Raw genomic sequence first — 9,941 nt, forward strand, 5'->3', positions numbered from 1 at the left:
GAACAAATTCCTGCATTCCTTCGCCTTTTCCCTCAGCACTTTCCCTTCGTCCTCAACCATTGCGAACCTCAGGCTCTGCGCAATCTCATCACCTGTGAACGACCCATCCTCCTTCCTAGGCACCTCGACGCCGAATCCCTTCTCCACCATTTTCCTTGCAATTAGCCCCTGATCGAACACCATCGGCAGAAGTACCATCGCCAGCCCAAACGCCAACCCTTCCACAACCGAGCTCCACCCAGCGTGCGACAAGAGACCTCCTATGGAAGGGTGAGCCAAGATATGAATTTGAGGAACCCAGTCCATGCAAAGCAGCCCACGGCCATGCTCCTTTATGCTCTCCACGAGCCCAGCGGGCACCGACCCAACCCTCAATGCCCAAACGAAATGCAGCCCGCTCAGTTCCAGGCCGACGGCGATCTCCATCACCTCCGTGGCACTTAGCTTCACTTCACTTCCGAAGGCAACATACACAGTTGAGCCCTGTCCTTGCTTGTCTAACCAATCAAGCGCTGCGTGCTGTCCTTCTTCAATTGAGGGTGGTAGAAGCCCTACAGGGACGATCGGCTTCTCATAAAGGTGGCCGAGAAGCTGCAAGCATTCGGGCTCCAGCTCCTTACAGCTACGGATGAGTACGATTTGGCATCCCTGTATTGATTTCCCAGCCCGATAAAATTCAGATACACCAGATGCATCTGGAACTGCTCCATTGAACAACTGGCGAGCCTCGAAAGAGCGGAAGACGATCGTGGAAGGGAAAGGAATCCACGTAGGCAACAGGGTGAGTTCCTCTGCTTTCTTCCAAGCACCTGCGCCGCCCATTAGTGCCGACGGCGGGCCGAAGAAGGATAAGAATGAGGCGTTAAAGATGCTGAAGAACGCACACGGCACGCCGAATTTTACAGCAATGTTTGGAACCCAGTGGGCGGCGTAGTCGAAGAGGATGCAATCCAAAGACGCTATTTGCTTGTTTTGGATGAGATCGGAGAGCGTTTCTTCCAATGTGTCGAAAGCTTTACTTAGATATGGACGGAGATCAGCCGAAGGGAGGTCTATCGTCGCCTCGACGTTCTCCGGCAGGTGTTCAATTTGAGGTAGTGGGATTTCGATGAAGTTGATGAAGGGAGTGAGAGGTGGGGGGATGGCGGGGAGTCTTGCTACATTTCTTGGGGTGCTGAGGAAAGAGATACGGTGGCTCTTTCGGGCGAGGGATTTGGCGAGCTCGAGAAAAGGAAGAAGATGGCCAAAGGCAAACCATGGCAGCATTAAGATGTGAAGACTCCCGCCTTCCATGTTCAGTTGGAAGAGATGAGCCGCCACGGGGAGGTATAATAGGTCAATTTGATCTATATATGACGAAGTTTTATTTGATTCAGTCGCAGGCAAAAAACTCGGTACATCTCGGTACCGAACTCGGTACACCTCGGTACCGCGCGATTTTTACCTGCGACCGAATGTTTCTCTGCATTCGATCGGAGGATGTAATAATTGTTCATATATGACAGGAGGAGGTGGAAGGAAATCATTTCCAGCAAGATCTAAGAGATTATTACTGCGGGTGAAAATAAAAAAGCACTGTAAACAGTATTTTAAAAATACAGTACAGTGATAAATTAAAAGGGGAGTGATGAATAGAAATTCTTGTGATTTTCATGTACTGTTATTGTTTAAAATCACAAAATTAAATGGTTGTGTCCTGACTACTCGTATAATTAGGGGTGTCAATTTCGGCTCACGAGTCAGGCTCGGGTCGAACCCGGAACTGGCCCGAAATTGTTTGACCCGACCCGAACCCAACCCATTTTTTTGCAAATGGGTCAACCCGAAGCCAACTCTCCAAGTTGTTGTTCGACTTCGCTATTCCGCCTATTCGCGTTGTTCGCTCCTTTCGGTCGGATCGGAAGTTACAACATTTTGATTAGAAGCAACAAGGGGAGCTCACAATTGCTCGCTGTGAAGGAGTCGCCGCTTCTTCATTGTTGTTCGACTTCGCTCCTTACCTCGACGACGTTTCCTTCCACTCTTCTAGTCGGAATCGGAAGTTTGAACGGAGCAACGAGGGGAGCTCACAGCTGGAATCAGAAGTTAGATCGGAAGCAACGATGGGAGTTCGACGACGTTGCTGTTCGACTTCGCTCCTTTGGCGACGTTGATGTTCGACTTCACTCCACGGAGGCACAGACAACTAGGGACGTTGTTGTTCGACTTCACTTCACTCCAACAAGTTCGCTCGTTGTGGCCTATGAAGACTGAAGCGTGGGCAAATCCCGTTAATACGTACGTGGGACTACAGTAAAATAGGTCAGAAATGGGTCATTGTCTGGTTTCCGGGTAAACCCGAACCTGACTCGGACTTCAAAATGGGTCGAAAATCTGGACCCTAACCCAAAATTTGTGTAGGGTTCGAATCAAGTTTTCGGGTCATGTCAAATATTGACACCCCTACATATAATAATCTCTCCAGATCTACACCAACCTAAGCATTCGGTTTTTTTTTCATTAATGATAATGTAACAATTTTTTTTGACCAAACAAACATAAAATAAGAAATAGGAGACCAAATAGCCCGAAGGAGAGTTTAGGATTTAGTATAACTTGTTTTAAATTAAAATTAGTTATAGTTTAAAGAAAAGTAGATCTATTTTATTTTAGTTGAAATATGACATAAAACTGCCCCATCATAATTTATAGAGTTTATTCTGTGTGGTTACACCGCACATAATAATTTTCCCATAATTTAATACATAATTGATAGACTAACAAAGAGAAATGTATAATATGACCCACCGTGGGTAGCTCATGTGGGTAAGTACTGGCTGGGCATTGCCCTGGTCGCCAGTTCGATCCCCTTGGGTGGCCACGAAAAGCCTTAAGCGTTGATGCGGTGCATTTTAAGCTAGAATAGTCCTTAGGAGTATTTTATCCATTTTGTTCTAGAATGCTCCTTTTGCTTTATAAATAGCAAGTTTTGTAATAGGGAACCATTGAATGACATATTACTCTCTTTGAAGCTTAGAAAGCTTGTTCTTCTTCTTCCCTGGATTGGGAACTCTTTGAAATCCTTCTTGCAGGTATCGTCTTCCGCCGATCCACTACATCAGTTGGTATCAGAGCCTGGAGCTTGCGAAGATCGATGAACTGCGGAAGAAGGTCGGCTGTCGACGACGTTCGAAGCCGTAAAACAAGGGCGGTCGACGAAGATCGACGCCGAATAAGATGGGCGGTCGACGAAGATTGCCACCGAAGGAGATGGGCGATCGACGACGATCGACGCCGAAGAAGACGGGAGATCGTTGACTATCCGCCTCTCGAGCTTCCACTCCAATGGCGTGATCCGCCGCCGGAATACCCTCCCCTAGAACTTCCACTCAAATGGAGAGATCCCCCGCGGGCTGTCGACCGTGATCGACGCCGTAAAGCCCTTCCAGTGGCTCAAGTGGAAGCTTCGCTTGCTCGGATTGATGCTCTATTTGCTGATTTCAATCGTTCCTTAGAACGAATCTGCAAGTCGGCAACCAGACTATCATCGGACATCTGCACGCACTCGCTCACTCCTGGTCTTACATCAAAGGCCGATTATGCACTTGTCCGACCTCCACTCCCGCACGACATACCACGGCCCGAATCCGCCTCCGCCTCAGCTTTCTCCTGCAATCCGCTTCGCTTCGGCAAGGAAACACCTGAGGCCATCTACCCATTTCCATTGAATCGAGCTCCTCCGCCTCCGTGGACGACCTTGACTGAATCAAGCCCGACCCTAATTCCGCCTCCAGATTCCGCTCCCAGTTCTACGACCCGAGGAGAACCACAGCTCGACGCCGATTTCGTCGTCGCTTCATCTCACGACCAGAGCAACCAAGAAGAACAGAGCCGAGGTGGAGATGAGATCGAGGTTTCGCCGGAGCTTAGCTGCTCCCTGGAGGAGATGGCCCTATCTACTCAAAACAACGGAGGAGCAATCGAGCTTTCCAAAGTTTTAAAACCTCCTCCGCTTCCACCTGACCTGACCAACGCCGTTACCATTCCCCTGTTGCCACCCACTTCACTCCGACCCCAGCAGACGGAGAAACCACGCTGCTCTCGCGATCTTGCTCCAGGTTTCGAGCTCGATCCTGCGCCTCGCTACGAGCGCGATTCCGCGCTTGAAGACGAACGCGATCCAGCGCCTAGCGGTGAGCGCGATTCCGTGCCTGGAGACAAGCGCATTTCTGGCATCTGTACCCGAGTCCCCCTAATCATGCGTCTCCAACACGATCCCTCCCTTCCTTCCCCTATACTCCACCTCGAATACAAAGGCAAGCATGTCCCTACCTCCGAATCTTCCATCACTTCTGCCATCGAATCCGCCACGGCTGAGATCGCCGGCTCCGGCAAAGGCATCTCAGACACTCCTCTCACTCTTGTCGTCCGAAAGAAGGGGGTTCCCAATCTCACCATAGTGGATCTCCCCAGCATCACTCGAGTACCCGTGCACGGTCAGCCTGAGAACATCTACGAACAGATCGCTGCCATTATAATGCAGTATATAAAGCCTTCGGAGAGCATTATTCTTAATGTACTCTCCGCAAGTGCCGATTTCCCGACCTGCGAGTCCATCCGGATGTCGCAGCAGGTGGACGGCAAGGGCGAGAGGACATTGGCGGTTGTTACTAAAGCTGATAAGTCGTCGGAGGGCCTTCTTGAGAAAGTAACTGCTAACGACGTTAACATTGGGCTCGGTTACGTTTGTGTGCGGAATCGTATTGGGTCGGAGACATATGAGGAGACTCGCGAAGCAGAGACGAATCTGTTCGAATCCCATCATTTGCTTTCCAATATCGATAAATCGATAGTCAGAATCCCTGTTTTGGCGAATAAGTTGATGCGAATACAGGCTCAAAGCATAGCAAAATGCTTGCCTGATATTATGAAGAAAATCAATGAGAAGCTGAACCGCAATGTGTCGGAACTGGAGACCATGCCTCAAAATCTGGTCACCGTTGGCGATGCTATGAGAGCGTTTATGCAGAACATCAGCAAAACTAAGGAGGTGCTTAGGAAGTTGCTGATAAGAAGAGAATTTGACGATTTTCCGGATGATAAAGAAATGCCTAATTTTCTTCCTAGAAGAGCTTTTTTGATTCTGCTTCAGAAGAGGGTAAAAGAGGTCTCGAGCATCCCGCAGGATTTTGTTGAAAAGGTATGGATTTACTTAGAAGATTTAGTGGTGGCAGTTCTTGACGAGGCATCGGAGAATTATCCACCTCTTCAGGCGTGCAGCAGAAGGGCGGCAATCAATCTTATTGAGAAAATGAGGGGACGCTCGATCCGGAATGTAAAAGAAATTATAGAAATGGAAATGGTTACGGACTTTACTTTAAGTCCTGATTATATGAAGAAGTGGATGGAGGCTAATGAGCAAAATCCTGATAGTAGAACTTGCAATGAGCTAATTGAGGGATTTTGCCGTGAAGATGATGGCCCAATCATTCTGGTTGGGAGTGCTCGCGCTAACCAGGATATTCATGATTTTGTTATTGGCACATATCATTCAACATACAAGTTGAAGGGATTAAAGCAACTGTGGGATGCCTTAGCACTTGAATCTCAACTACAAAGATCCTCTGTAAAAAGAGATGCATATTTTGTGGGATCATGCTTTGAGACTTTTGAAATACTATGTGGACGGACATCAGCTCAAACAAACTATGAGGAAGATGCAAATGATGAGAACAAAATCTTCGATCCGGGAATCTCTTTTCTTCTGCAACAATCCTTTTTTTTTTAATAACGCGTCTCGACGGAGTCGAGCCTTTTTATGCTAGGGGAGAATGATGCGGTGCATTTTAAGCTAGAATAGTCCTTAGGAGTATTTTATCCATTTTGTTCTAGAATGCTCCTTTTGCTTTATAAATAGCAAGTTTTGTAATAGGGAACCATTGAATGACATATTACTCTCTTTGAAGCTTAGAAAGCTTGTTCTTCTTCTTCCCTGGATTGGGAACTCTTTGAAATCCTTCTTGCAGGTATCGTCTTCCGGTTGCTATGGGGTGGGTGGACCGCTAGGTCGACCGAGAAAATTAGTGGCCGAAGGACGATACTCCCTGTCCCAAAAAAAAAAAAATGTATAATATGACATAAAGCTACTCTATATAATTTACTATATAATGTATGAATAATATAAAGCTACACTTGACGCCGGAGCTGAGCCGTTGATCATGTTAAACTTCAGAGCCATTTAATTTCATATGATATTTTGTATGGCTATATAGGTGTTATGCTTTCTTTTGTTTGTGTAGCCTATGATGTTGCTTCTTTTGGCTATAAATACATAGCCAACTTTGTAATAGGCAGAATTTGAGATGAATAAGAATTGAGTAGTTTTACTCTTGTTTTGGGTTTTTGTATCCTAAAGGATTTCAGGTGGTGATCCCTCTCCTCCAAGAAGTTCTTGGAGTTATCCGGACACGGCCACCGGATCATCGACGTGGATTCGTCGAGCCCCCTCCGATCCGGTGTCATTTGGTATCAGAGCCGGCAAGTTGCTGACGTTCTTGTTCGTTGCCGTGTCGCCTCCACCACTGGCATCATTTGGTGGCGACCCGTCTTCGGTGGTGAATAAGCTTCGGTGGTGGACGTAAGCAGCATCCAAGAATTGGTCTCATTTGCATTCTTGGTTGGCTCTTTATTTCTCCTTCCAACAGCCAAGAAGGGGCTGTCTTCTTCCAGCGGACTTCAAGACAACAACTCAAGAACCACAAAACTTCAACCAACTGCTGCGATTCATCCTCCACAACCATTTGCATACACCCGAGAGTTGTTTCCAAGAAGAAGAACATTAGTCGCCTATCCTGTTCTAGTCCACAGCAGGCGTTCCCTCAAATCCTGTTTCCAGGCGGCAGACGTTTCTTCAAGACAATAGGTGCAAGAACCCATCAGCTACCAAAAAGAGGGAACGTGGGGTTGATCTTGTACCCATCGACACCAAAAGCCTTATTGACCGGTGTCAGTTGCCAAGGCGGTCCGCAATTCGGCAAACCTCCTTCGACGACGTTTTCTTCCTTGCCAAATCGGAAGTTGTGACCGGAGCCTGCTCGCTGAAAGGGGTTTAGTTTAAATTTTGCTCAAATCCTACATTAATCTTGTTGCCAAACAACAGCTGAAAGAAAAATCTCAAAGGAAGTTTTTGAGTTTCGGATCCAAAGAAGAATTCTGTTTCTTGAGCGTCCTCTGTTCTTTCTTCTACATCCTGATTTGATTTTATGGTGGTGAAGAAATCAAAGTGCAGCCCTCTTCTTTTCTGCCAAGAAAGTGGCCGCCACATACGTAGTTGGAGTGCTTTTTGGTAGTAGCCACATCAGCATATGAACCTCTTTAATCAACCAAAAAAATCTGACAAAATGTGGCCTCGCCGAAATCATCAAAGATCAATTCAAGAAATGTTGGTCGACGAGCTTCAAAGAGAAATCGTTCAACTCCAACAGCGACTAGTAAGGCTCGAACAAACAAAGAATGTAGAGTCTCTCGATCAAGACGTTGCGGACATTCGAAAAAAGGGAAAGTATGCTACCCTGATGACATCAAGATCTCTCGTTCCCACTAAATCTTTAAGCAATGACGACGAAGAGAGTATCCTTGAAGGGCCACCTCATCAGTCTTCCACACCACCTACGATTAAGTTTGGCTTCAAAGGACTTGAAGATTCATTGCCGAAATCTTCATCTGGGCCTCTCTACGATGAGCCCGTGTACGACGTGTATGATGACGACATGATCGATGGAGTTCTTGATCTTGAGCAACTTGCATATGATGTTAATGACGATAGTAAGAGGGAAGGACAACATAACATCAAAGATGATTCTTTTCTATCCTTTGAACTTGTCAACTCCACACAATGGAGTACATCAAATGAAATTGTTAAGTTTCCTCAACTGAAGAAAGAATCACTGATGCTCTTAAACTTACAACCAAAATCATCATCTATTGTTCAGTCACTCCCAAGGTCAAACATGGAGTTCCTAGACTTGTCATTTCGTGATCTTCCAATGGTCCGCTCTAAGATCAGCATTTCATACTCAAATGCGGCTCCGGCAGGTAGCAGCTCGATAGATAGCATGTTCGGGATATGCTTACAAATGGAAGAGATCAACAACGTTCTAGTAAAGACAACTCATAAGATTGATAATGACAGGACTAGTGACCAATATTGAAGATCTTTTGAGTGCAAAGACATGGGAATATTCAGACCGGTTTAGCCAACCAAATCCACCTCCTTACGGTGGCCAACCAGACATCTTCCTATGAGCCTGAAGTTCCTCATACCCCGGTAGTATGATGCCGGAGTTGAGCCGTTGATCATGTTAAACTTCAGAGCCATTTAATTTCATATGATATTTTGTATGGCTATATAGGTGTTATGCTTTCTTTTGTTTGTGTAGCCTAGGATGTTGCTTCTTTTGGCTATAAATACATAGCCAACTTTTGTAATAGGCAGAATTTGAGATAAATAAGAATTGAGTAGTTTTACTCTTGTTTTGGGTTTCTGTATCCTAAAGGATTTCAGGTGGTGATCCCTCTCCTCCAAGAAGTTCTTGGAGTTATCCGGACACGGCCACCGGATCATCGACGTGGATTCGTCGAGCCCCCTCCGATCCGGTGTCAACACTATAAATTATAAATATAATATATTTTTATTATAGTTTCGTTTGGGACGATTTTTTTAATGCGGCTTAAAACGGAGTTTTGATATAAAAATTAAAATTTTTAACTAAAATTCTGTTTTAAAAAGCAAAAAAAAAAAAATCTTCACAAACGAAGCCTAAGTCTTTGTTTGGGACGATTTACTTATTGCTTTGTAAAGATAACTTAGTATAAAAATCTCTTGAAAGCGGAGAAAAAGCAGTCGCCTAAAACTGTCCCAAATGAAGTCTAAATAGACAACTCTATTATTAATATGTATTATGAGCTTTTTTTTATGTAAAGGTGATAATGCCATTAATGATTTTTTTGCATCCAAGCAATATAATTTAGAGTTATCTATATATTATAAAATGTACTAATGACTTGCTTCAATATATAATGATTTTTAATGACATCATAATTCTAAGTAATGAGAAAATATGCTACAAACAAAGCATATACATGCACACATGCAATATCTTCTTAATTAACTCCAAGTTTATCAGCAACACAATTACTTGCCACTTGTTATTTTTTGTAAGATTAAAGATGGCATTATTTTGTAAAATATTAGGGCTTGAGGGACATTTTCTATTTTTATTTCATAGGTTTATATTTTTATTTGTTTTGTTTATGTTTTCATATAAATTAAAAAAATATATTGGACGTTCTAAACTTTTGTAACTTTAATTTGTTGGTTATTTTTCTTAATGAATATTGCGTATGCAATATGATAGAGCCTTTAGATGATGGTCGTCAGCTGTGCGAGAGGTGACAATAATCAATGGGGGTCAAGCTACGTGGTAATGGTGGTGGAGGTCAGTGGCGGTGGCCAGAGATAGCATCAATTTGTGGTGTTTATATATATGTGGTAGAAGCTGCCAATGATGGTGATCAACGACCCTAACTAACAGTAGATGTTGGTCAACAATTATGACGTAATCAGCCTTAATTCTCAAGAGGGCAAATGACAAATTTATAAAAAAAAAATAAAAATATACATATGAATGTAAAAATAATTTAATTTGCATATAATCACTTTTTACATACTTATTTGTTAGTGTTAGAAAAATTTAACATACTTTTTTAAAACGGAAATCAAAGATAATTCCCAACGAGCCCTTAGTAGACAAAATTATGTGGGCACAAAAGATGGCAGACCGTATACATCAGCTAAATAGACCACCCTTCCAGATTTCTCGTTATTAGAAAGGCCACGTGTCCCACCTCTAAGATCTTGTGAATATTCGTGTCAGAGAGAGAGAGAGAGAGAGAGAGAGAGA

The 9,941-nt window shown here is 44.2% G+C and overlaps 1 protein-coding gene across 1 annotated transcript in view; it reads right to left on the reverse strand.

Moving 5' to 3' along the window:
• The window catches only part of LOC110093523 (putative UDP-rhamnose:rhamnosyltransferase 1), an 11,609-nt gene that overhangs the window by 662 nt on the left and 1,006 nt on the right, over positions 1–9,941 (reverse strand). Inside the window, exon 2 of the mRNA XM_028694296.1 lies at positions 5–615. Within this exon, the coding sequence (XP_028550129.1) occupies positions 5–615 (611 nt within the window). The remainder of the gene's footprint in view (positions 1–4; positions 616–9,941) is intronic.

Source organism: Dendrobium catenatum, unplaced genomic scaffold (assembly GCF_001605985.2).
Source record: "Dendrobium catenatum unplaced genomic scaffold, ASM160598v2 fragScaff_scaffold_450, whole genome shotgun sequence".
NCBI classification, from domain to species: domain Eukaryota; kingdom Viridiplantae; phylum Streptophyta; class Magnoliopsida; order Asparagales; family Orchidaceae; genus Dendrobium; species Dendrobium catenatum.